The sequence below is a fragment of the Macaca fascicularis genome, chromosome 1, assembly GCF_037993035.2.
Source record: "Macaca fascicularis isolate 582-1 chromosome 1, T2T-MFA8v1.1".
NCBI lineage: Eukaryota > Metazoa > Chordata > Mammalia > Primates > Cercopithecidae > Macaca > Macaca fascicularis.
Genome location: NC_088375.1, coordinates 83,823,229 through 83,833,816, shown reverse-complemented (window position 1 = coordinate 83,833,816; position 10,588 = coordinate 83,823,229). Strand labels below are relative to the sequence as shown.

At 49.9% G+C, this 10,588-nt stretch overlaps 1 protein-coding gene across 1 annotated transcript; it reads left to right on the top strand.

Annotated features, from left to right (window-relative positions):
* The first annotated feature begins 843 nt into the window (after window positions 1–843).
* Window positions 844–5,549, top strand: LOC102144954 (left-right determination factor 2). Its single transcript, XM_005541004.4, has 4 exons — window positions 844–1,190; window positions 2,083–2,329; window positions 2,476–2,715; window positions 4,374–5,549. The coding sequence occupies exons 1-4, from the start codon at window positions 941–943 to the stop codon at window positions 4,735–4,737; spliced, it is 1,101 nt and encodes a 366-aa protein (XP_005541061.2). The 5' UTR covers window positions 844–940; the 3' UTR covers window positions 4,738–5,549.
* Window positions 5,550–10,588: the final 5,039 nt, after the last annotated feature.

Genomic DNA, 10,588 nt, shown 5'->3' with positions numbered 1-10,588 from the left:
AGGTTCCTGTCCCTCGTCTGTGTCCATTATGATTATTATCAGTGTTATTCTTATCCCTCCCCCTTCTCTGATGCTAAACACTCCCCCAACACACACACTACTAAAAGCCCTGGGCTCCAGCTGAGTGCTGGTGGCACGAACCGGCCAGCCAGCTCACTGGGGAGAGCACACCCCAGAATAATTCTGCTGTCTGAAGGGGGGACTCCTGTGCTGTGGTCATGTGACTGCAAAGGCACTTGCTGAAATTGCTGTTCCTGGGACTCCCAAAAACAGTAGCGCTGCCAGATTTGTGTCCTGACAGTGTCTAGCATCCTCTGTCATGCGGGGAGGGCAGGGATGGTGAGACAACCCTGAGGGACCCCTGGTGCGGGGAGAGGCAGGGGGTGTGCAAGGAGTGTGGGTTGGAGAGAGATGACCAAGGGGCTTCTGTGAACGTGATCCAAACCAGCAGGAAGGCAGAATCCTTCCCGCCCTTCCTTTATGATTTGCAAACCTGGACCCAGCCCAGCCTCCAGAAGAGACTTAAAGAGATTTAAGCAGCTGGCTAGCAGGACTTTCTTTTACACAGAATAGACTAACTTTTTCATAGAACGGGGCTGGGGTAAGGCCAGGAAAATTAAACAAGCACTAAAAATATTGTCACGCTGCTGACAGCACAATCACAGGCCCCAGGCCTGGGTGGCATCCAGACAGCCCTGTTCTTTCGAGACAGCCCCCTCCTCCAGACTCAGGGACCTGTCTGGCTGTGAGCTCCCAGGAGGTCCCAGGGGTGTGACCTCCTTCCCCCCCTCCCTCCCTTTTCCCTTCACCCCAGGCCAGCCCAGGGCCAGCTATAAAGCTGGCCCAGCCTGGCTCTCAGCATGCCCAGCTGCCTAAGACCCTCCTTCAGTCTCCTTAGAGGACAGCTCCACTCTGCCTCCTGCTCCTCCAGAGCAGCACCATGCGGCCCCTGTGGCTCTGCTGGGCACTCTGGGTGCTGCCCCTGGCCGGCCCGGGGGTGGCCATGACTGGGGAGCAGCTCCTGGGCAGCCTGCTGCAGCAGCTGCAGCTCAGCGAGGTGCCTGTACCTGACAGGGTGGACATGGAGGAGCTGGTCATCCCCGCCCACGTGAGGGCCCAGTATGTGGCCCTGCTGCGGCGCAGCCATGGGGACCGCTCCCGCGGGAAGAGGTTCAGCCACAGCTTCCGAGGTGAGGCCCTCCCTCCCTGCTGCCCCCGGTCCCATGGTCAGGGACAGGCCGGTTGTGCCCACTCTGGTGGTGTCAAAGGGCTCCTGGCCTTTTAGGACTCTGTGGGAGGCTGTGTGAGGGCCACGGTCCAAGGAGCAGTGAGGAGGGGCCAGGCTTGGGCCCAGGGTCTCCAGCTGTGCACTGAGGGCCCCCCTCTAGCCCAGGGGAGCTGCACCAGGCTAGACCTGTTGGAAAAACCAAGGCATCAGAGAAGGGGAGGGTAGAGGAGAAAAAGTAGAGCTGGGGGAGCGGGTGAGTGTGTGCCTCAAGGAACTTGGTGCAGCTGTACTCCCGGGGTCTGTTTTCACACTGCCACTCTGGTCTGAACCTAACCTTGAGTAAATGGCTTTAATATCCTCTCTCCACCATGTGCTCATCTGGAACAGGGGTATGACTATGTCTTAGCCATCTCCCAGCACTGTGAACATCAAAGTGAGTTCTTGTGGATAGAAGCATGTTTGGATAACTGAAAAATACCTAAGTAGACTACCTGGGTTATACCTGGCTGTCAGGGGTGCAGCTGGGCCTGAATCCTCCCGCAGCCTCTCGCCTCCCTAGCTCCTCAGTGCCCAGAGCTAGACCCAAGGCCGGGCACCTGGGTGAGGATTCTGCTCCTAGCATCTCAGCTGAGGCAAACTTGCTAGCCCGGGGTCCCACAGTCGCCCCTGCCTGCTGGATGTAAACTGTTACTAAACAAGACCCAGATCCAAGAGAGATTTTTAAACCGGGCTTGCCCCAGAGATAGAACAGGGGCCGGTGTCTCCTTGGCCTGGCTGCCAGCTCATTGTCCCTGCCATCCTCAGAGATCCCCTGGAGTCCGGGGAGGCCCTGCTGACCCTGCTCTTGTCCCCAGAGGTGGCCGGCAGGTTCCTGGCGTCGGAGGCCAGCACCCACCTGCTGGTGTTCGGCATGGAGCAGCGGCTGCCGCCCACCAGCGAGCTGGTGCAGGCCGTACTGCGGCTCTTCCAGGAGCCGGTCCCCAAGGCCACGCTGCACAGGCACGGGCGGCTGTCCCCGCGCAGCGCCCGGGCCCGGGTGACCGTCGAGTGGCTGCGCGTCCGCGACGACGGCTCCAACCGCACTTCTCTCATCGACTCCAGGTGGGGGTCGCGCGGGCGCGCAGGGCAGGGGGAGGGGGCTGCTCGGCCTGGCTTGGGGGCGGGGACGCGGGGGGCGGGGCGGGGCCCTTGGGGCCCGTCCCAGTCCCCGCCCTCACGCAGCGCTGGGTCTCCGTGTCGTGTCTCAGGCTGGTGTCCGTCCACGAGAGCGGCTGGAAGGTCTTCGACGTGACTGAGGCCGTGAACTTCTGGCAGCAGCTAAGCCGGCCCCGGCCTCCTCTGCTGCTACAAGTGTCGGTGCAGAGGGAGCACCTGGGCCCGCTGGCGTCCGGCGCCCACAAGTTGGTCCGCTTTGCCTCGCAGGGGGCGCCGGCCGGGCTTGGGGAGCCCCAGCTGGAACTGCACACGCTGGACCTCAGGGACTATGGGTAGGTGCCGGACTGTGCAGACCAGAGACAAGCAACCACTGGGTGGTCCAGACCCCCGTCCCCAGGACTGTCTGGGGTACCGGATGGTGACGGTGGACGAGGGGTTGGGGGGGAGCGTGGTGCAGACTGACCCAGGATGCCAGCGATTGCCCACTGCATGTCAGGGTTTCTAATGGTAGAAATTGTTTTATTGGCCAGGCGTGGTGGCTCAGGCCTGTAATCCTAGCACTTTGGGAGGCCAAGGTGGGTGGATCACCAGGTCAGGAGTTCGAGACCAGCCTGACCAAATGGTGAAACCCCGTGTCTACCAAAAATACAAAAATTACCCGGGCGTAGTGGCGTGCGCCCGTAATCCCAGCTACTCAGGAGGCTGAGGCAGGAGAATCGCTTGAACCCGGGAAGTGGAGGTTGCAGTGAGCCAAGATCACACCACTGCACTCCAGCCTGGGGGACAGAGCCAGACTCCATCTCAGAAAAAAAAAAAAAAAAGGAAAAAAAGAAAAGAGAAAGAAATTGTATTATTCAGGCCAGGCGCGTGGCTCATGCCTGTAATCCCAACACTTTGGGAGGCTGAAGTGGAGGATTGCTTAAAGCCAGGAGTTTGACACCAGCCTGGGCCACACAGTGAAATCCTATCCTTAAAAAAAATTTTTTTTTTAAGTTTTTAAAAAACGACAAAAAAAAAAAAAATTGTAAGGCCAGGTATGGTGGCTCATGCCTGTAATCCCAGCACTTTGGGAACTGAGGCCAGCACATCACCTGAGGTCAGGAGTTCCAGACCAGCCTGGCCAACATGGTGAAACCCGTCTCTACTAAAAATACAAAAATTAGCTGGGCGTGGTGGCGGGCACCTGTAATCCCAGCTACTTGGGAGGCTGCAGCAGAAGAATCGCTTGAACCCGGGAGGCGGAGGGTGCAGTGAGCCAAGATCGCAACATTGCACTCCAGCCTGGGCAACAAGAGCGAAACCCTGTCTCAAAAAAAAACAAAAACAAAACAGAAATTGTATTATTCATTTTATTTATCTTTGATAATTTTCAATGGATTTTTATGTTGCCATTGACTCCATATACACATGATTGTAATCACCTACTTCCACTTTATCCTTCTTCGTGATTAAATTTTTGAAAAATCCTAGCTTTAGCGGTTACTAGGGGAGATGAGCTTCCCTCCTGCTTTGGTGAATTCTTTCCTTATGGACAAGTTAGCTCTCTGGAGCAGATGGGGGCTGCATAGCACAGTGGTTAAGAAGAGGCCTTGGAACCAGTCGGCCTGGCCTCCATCTAGCTCTGCCTTCCACTGGCTGCACGTCCTCTGGCACGTCACCGAACACCTCTGAGTGTCAGTGGCCTCAGGTGGAATGGGGATAATGTTGGAACCTACCTGAGGATGAAATGCAGACATCACCTGAGATAATACATGTGAAGTACCTAGTTCAGTGTCCGACCTGCTAGGAGACCTTTAATTAATAGTAGCTGATTTAATTATTTATGTTTCAGATATGTTTATTCATTCATCTTCTCACAAATATCCAGCTTTTAAAACAGTGAGAGCTGGATCATAAATCTCCCTCCCAGGTGTCCACTAAGCTGTGCCCCAGGCCTTCTGACCTCAGCCTTCCCAGCTGACCTCTGACCCTGCTCTCCTTGCCCACACAGAGCTCAGGGCGACTGTGACCCTGAAGCACCAGTGACCGAGGGCACCCGTTGCTGCCGCCAGGAGATGTACATTGACCTGCAGGGGATGAAGTGGGCCGATAACTGGGTGCTGGAGCCCCCGGGCTTCCTGGCTTATGAGTGTGTGGGCACCTGCCAGCAGCCCCCGGAGGCCCTGGCCGTCAAGTGGCCATTTCTGGGGCCGCGACAGTGCATCGCCTCGGAGACTGCCTCGCTGCCCATGATCGTCAGCATCAAGGAGGGAGGCAGGACCAGGCCCCAAGTGGTCAGCCTGCCTAACATGAGGGTGCAGAAGTGCAGCTGTGCCTCGGATGGGGCGCTCGTGCCAAGGAGACTCCAGCCATAGGTGCCTGGTGTATCCATTGAATCCTCTAACTGAACATGTGCATAGAAGTGGTCTTAATGTAGGTCTTAACTTTATACTTAGCAAGTTACCCCATCCCCATTTAGTGCTCCTGTATGACCTTTGCCCTGTGTCCTTCCATTTCCTATATTTCCTATCCATCACCCATCCTAAGCACTTACATGAGTAAATAATGCAGCTCAGATGCTGAGCTCTAGTAGGAAATGCTGGCATGCCGATTACAAGATACAAATTTTCAGCTGGGAGTTTCTGTTCTCTGGCAAATTCTTAACCGAGTCTGGAACAATAATACCCTATGATTAGACAGAACTGAATTGCTCTATTATATGAGGAATTAAAACCTTCAAATCTCTATTTCCCCCAAATACTGACCCATTCTGGACTTTTGTAAACATACCTAGGCCCCTGTTCCCCTGAGAGGGTGCTAAGAGGAAGGATGAAGGGCTTCAGGCTGGGGGCAGTGGACAGGGAATCAGGATGCCTGGTTTCTGGATCTGACAGGGCCACAAGCTAGGATCTCAAACAAACGCAGAAGGCTTTGGGTTGTCATTTCCTCTTAAAAAGGAGGAGCTGGGCTTCAGCTCTAAGACTTCATTGCCTTGGGGATCAGATAGCCCCTACCTACCCCTGCCCACCCTTCTGGAGACTGAGCCTTGCCTGTGCATATTTAGGTCATTTCCCACACTGTCTTAGAGAACTTGTCACCAGAAACCACATGTACTTGAGTGTTTTTTGTTAATTTAGCCAAAGCAATTGAATGTAGATACTCAGAAGAAATAAAAAGTGATGTTTCACTCTGTGTCTGTTTGTAATTTCCAGGAGCAATAATGGGGATGAGAGCAACATAATGATCTGAAGAAAGGACCCCCAACCTCTAAGGGGCACTGAAGACTATAATAGCTAAAGTTAGATGAGGACTTCATTTATTATATTTCTATTTTCTCACACAACTCTCATTCCAAAAATAGTAAACAATCACTCACATATGCCTCCTCTTTAGTTGATGTGCTGCCAAAGCGAGCACTGCTGCCTCTTTTTTTTTTTTTTTTTTGAGACAGAGTCTGGCTCTGTCACCCAGCCTGGAATGCAGTGGCACGATCCGAGTAGCTGGAATTACAGGCATGTGCCACCATGCCCAGCTAATTTTTTTTTTTTTTTTTTTGAGACGGAGTCTCACTCTGTTGTCCAGGCTGGAGTGCAGTGGCATAATCTTGGCTCACTGTAACCTCCTCCTCCTGGGTCAAGCAATTCTCCTGCCTCAGGCTCCCAAGTAGCTGGGACTATAGGCGTGTGCCACCATGGCTGGCTAATTTTTTGGGTTTTGTTGTTGTTGTTTTTGAGATGAGTCTCGCACTGTCAGCTGGGCTGGAGTGCAGTGGTGTGATCTCAGCTCACTGCAACCTCCGCCTCCCAGGTTCAAGCGATTCTCCTGCCTCAGCCTCCCAAGTAGCTGGGATTATAGGCGCCCACCACTATGCCTGGCTAATTTTTTTGTATTTTTAGTAGAGACGGGGTTTCACCATGTTGGCCAGGCTGGTCTCGAACTCCTGACCTCGTTATTTGCCTGCCTTGTCTTCCCAAAGTGCTGGGATTACAGGCATGAGCCACTGCGCCCAGCCCTTGGCATTTTTTTTTAGTAGAGACAGGTTTTCACCATGTTGGCCAGGCAGGTTTCAAACTCCTGACTTCAGGTGATCCGCCCACCTTGGCCTCCCAAAGTGCTGGGATTACAGGCATAAGCCACCGTGCCCAGCCTAATTTTTGCATTTTTTAGTACAGACGGGGTTTTGCTATGTTGGCCAGGCTGGTCTCGAACTCCTGACCGCAAGTGATCTGCCCCCCTCAGGTTCCCAAAGTGCTGGGATTACAGGCTGAGCCACCATGCCCGGCCTGCCTCCTCTTTAGAAAGCACTGTAACTCCTACAATAGTGGTGATGGGCAATGGGGGTTGACAATAGTGTGGTAAGCGAGCTAACATTTCTTGAGCATTCACTATGAAACAGGGAACTGGGCTAGGCATTGTCACATGTCAATTCTTGCAGCTATCCCATGAGGTGGGTATTATTCATCCTGTTTTTTAGATGAAGAAACAGCCTGAGGTAACGTGAGTGTGTTGAATCTCTATCCCACAGAATGGGTTATAAACTCCTTCCCATGCCAGTCCCCAATAAGCTGCTCTGCTGATGACACAAGCATTAGATTAAAATGTTATCTGGGAGCTGTCTTATGCAATTCTTCGCCATTTAGCTTTCCCATTCAGCTGGGTTTCCTTATGCTTGTCTATGGAGAAAGTTATACAGTCATGTACCGTAAAATGATGGTTCGGTCAATGACAGACCATATACACAATGGTGGTCCCATAAGATTACAATGGAGCTGAAAAATCCCTATGGTCTAGTGACATCATAGTCATTATGATGTTCTAGCACAACTCATTACTCATGTGTTTCTGGTGATGCTGATATAAACACACTTACTGTGCTGTCAGTTGTATAAAAACACAGCACATGCTAGGCTGGGCATGGTGGCTTACACCTATAATCCTAACACTTTGGGAGGCTGAGGAAGGTGGATCCAGGAGTTCGAGACCAGCCTGACCAATATGGTCAAACCCCATCTCTACTAAAAAAACAAAAATTAGTCAGGCATGGTGGCGGGTGCCTGTAGTCCCAGCTACTCAGGAGGATGAGACAGGAGAAGAATCATTTGAACCCAGGAGGCAGAGGTTGTAGTAAGCTGATATTACACCACTGCACTCCAGCCTGGGTGACAGAGCGAGACTCCATCTCAAAAAATAAAATAAAGTAAAATAAAGCACAGCACATGCAATTATACATAGTATATAATACTTGATTAGTGACTGTTACTGTTATGTATTTACTATACTTTCTATTATTTTAGAGTGCTCTTTCTACTTATTTAAAAAAAAAGGTTAACCGTAAAACAGGCTCAGGCGGGTCCTTCAGGAGGAATCCAGAAGAAGGCATTGTTATCGTAGGGGATGACAGCTCCATGTGTGTTAATACCCCCGAAGACCTTACATTGGGACTAAATGTGGAGGCGGAAGACAGTGATATTGATGATCCCGACCCCATGTAGGCCTAGGCTACTGTGTGTTTGTGTTTTTATTTTTTAACAAAAAAGCTTAAAAATTAGAAAAAAAATTAAATTTTTTAATAGAAAAAGCTTATAGAATAAGGATAAAAGGATAAAAGCTTATAGAATAAGGAAAAAAAAAAGGACAAAAATAAGGATAAAAAGAGCGCAGTGGCTCAGGCCTGTAACCCTAGCACTTTGGGAGGCCACGGCGGCAGATTGGCTGAACTCAGGAGTTTAAGGCCAGCCAGGGCAACATGGTGAAACCCTATCTCTACTAAAATACAAAAATTACCTGGGTATGGTGGCGCATGCCTGTAGTCCCAGCTACTCGGGAGGCTGAGAAAGGAGAATCACTTGGACCCAAGAGGCAGAAGTTGCAGTGAGCCGAGATCACACCACTGGACTCCAGCCTAGGTGACAGAGCAGGACTCTGTTCCCCTCCAAAAAATAAAATAATAAGGATAAAAAGAAAAATATTTGTATACATCTGTACAATATGTTTGTGGTTTTTTTTTTTTTTTTTTTTTTTTTTTTTTTTTTTTTTTGAGACGGAGTCTCGCTCTGCCGCCCAGGCTGGAGTACAGTGGCCTGATCTCAGCTCACTGCAAGCTTCCGCCTCCTGAGTTTACGCCATTCTCCTGCCTCAGCCTCCCAAGTAGCTGGGACTACAGGCGGCCGCCACCTCGCCCGGCTAGTTTTTTGTGTTTTTAGTAGAGACGGGGTTTCACCGTGTTAGCCAGGATAGTCTCGATCTCCTGACCTCTTGATCCGCCCGTCTCGGCCTCCCAAAGTGCCGGGATTACAGGCTTGAGCCACCGCGACCGGCCTTGTGTTTTAATTGTTATTACAAAAGAGTCGACTAGGCGTGGTGGCTCACACCTGTAATCCCAGCACTTTGGGAGGCTGAGGTGGGCGGATCACCTGAGGTCGGGAGTTCAAGACTAGCCTGAGGAATATGGTGAAACCCCTTCTCTACTAAAAATACAAAATTAGCCGAGTATGGTGGTGCATGCCTGTAATCCCAGCTACTCGGGAGGCTGAGGCAGGAGAATTGCTTGAACCCGGGAGGCGGAGGTTGCAGTGAGCTGAGATCGCGCCATTGCACTCCAGCCTGGTGACAGAGTGAGACTCCGTCTCAAAAAAAAAAAAAAAAAAGAGTCAAAAAGTTTCTTTTTAATTTAGCATTTATAAAAAAGTTACAGTAAGCAAAGGTCAATTATTAAAGAAAGAAAAATTTAGTTTTACAAATTTAGTGTAGGCTAAGTATACAGTGTTGATAAAGTCTACAGTAGTGTACAGTAATGTCCTAGGCCTTCATATTCACTCATTACTCACTCACTGACTCACCCGAAGCAACCTCCAGTCCTCCAAGCTCCATTCATGGCAAGTGCCCTATAGATGTTGTGCCATTTTAAAATATTTTACACTATGTTTCTACTGTACCTTCTCTATGTTTAGGTATGTTTAGATACACAAATACTTACCATTGTGTTACAACTGCCTACAGTATTCAGTACAGTAATATGCTGTACAGGTTTGTAGCCTAGGAGCAATAGGCTACACCACACAGTCTAGGTGTGTAGTAAGCTCCACCGTGTAGGTTTATGTGAGTGCACTCCACCATGTTTCCACAGCAACGAAATCGCCTAACAGTACATTTCTTAGAACATATCCCCATTGTTAAGTGAGGCATGCCTGTACTTCAGGATAAAGGACTATTTCTAACCTACAAGCTAATTAATAGTAACTAAATAATACGAGAAAAATAGGCTGGGCGTGGTGGTGGCTCATGTCTATAATTTCAGCACTTTGGGAGTCCGAGGTGGGTGAATGGCTCTAGGCCAGGAGTCCAAGACCAGTCTGGCTAACATGGTGAAACCCAGTCTCTATTAAAAATACAAAAATTAGCTGGGCGTGGTGGCACACACCTGTGATCCTACTCAGGAGGCTGAGGTAGGGAATCACTTGAATCTGGGAGGTGGAGGTGGCAGTAAGCCAAGATTGCACCACTGCACTCCAGCCTAGGTGACAGAGCAAGACTCTTGTCTCACCAAAAAAAAAAAAAAAAAAAAAATTAAATTAAAATTAAATAATAACAAAGAAAAATAGAGCTAAAAAATGTCTAAAGACAGCCAAGATTTGAGATTTGGCAAGAATATTGTTGAAGATAGTGGGAGAGGATTTGGCTCTAACTTATAAATGGCCAGATCACTTCCATAAGACATCAGAATGAAGCCTTTCCATTTGGGGTACTGTAAATACCAGGGCATATGGTTGCTTTGCGTACTAGAAGGATATCAATACCCACCTGAAGAACTCTACCAGCTACACAGTGATATATCTGTCGCTCTAAAAGATTTGTGGATTTCCAGGCAGTCACATGCAATCAGTGGCAAAGATGGGCCTGCTCACACCAGGCTGAGTGTGAGCTAAAATTAAAAAAAAAAAAAAAAAAATGCAGGAGATTGACTTCATTTCAAAATGTAAGGTGTACTCATTAGGGCAGGAAGACAGTGTGGTAGACAGAACGCTCTCCCCAAAGACACCGAGGCCCTAATCCTTGCAACCTGTGACTATGTTATGTTACATAGCAAAAAAGACTCTGCAGATGTAATTAAGGTTACAAACCTTAAAATAGGGAGATTATCTTGGATTATCCGAGTGTGCCCAATCTAATCACATGAGCCTTTCAAGGCAGAGAACTTTCTCTGGCTGGAGGCAGGAAAGATGAGGT

Bases quoted from the DNA above. Each gene is read 5' to 3' on its own strand.
- LOC102144954 (XM_005541004.4), top strand. From the start codon at position 941: ATGCGGCCCCTGTGGCTCTGCTGGGCACTCTGGGTGCTGCCCCTGGCC. The intron at 2,330-2,475 runs GTGGGGGTCGCG...GTCGTGTCTCAG, and splicing joins ACTTCTCTCATCGACTCCAG to GCTGGTGTCCGTCCACGAGA. The intron at 2,716-4,373 runs GTAGGTGCCGGA...TTGCCCACACAG, and splicing joins CTGGACCTCAGGGACTATGG to AGCTCAGGGCGACTGTGACC.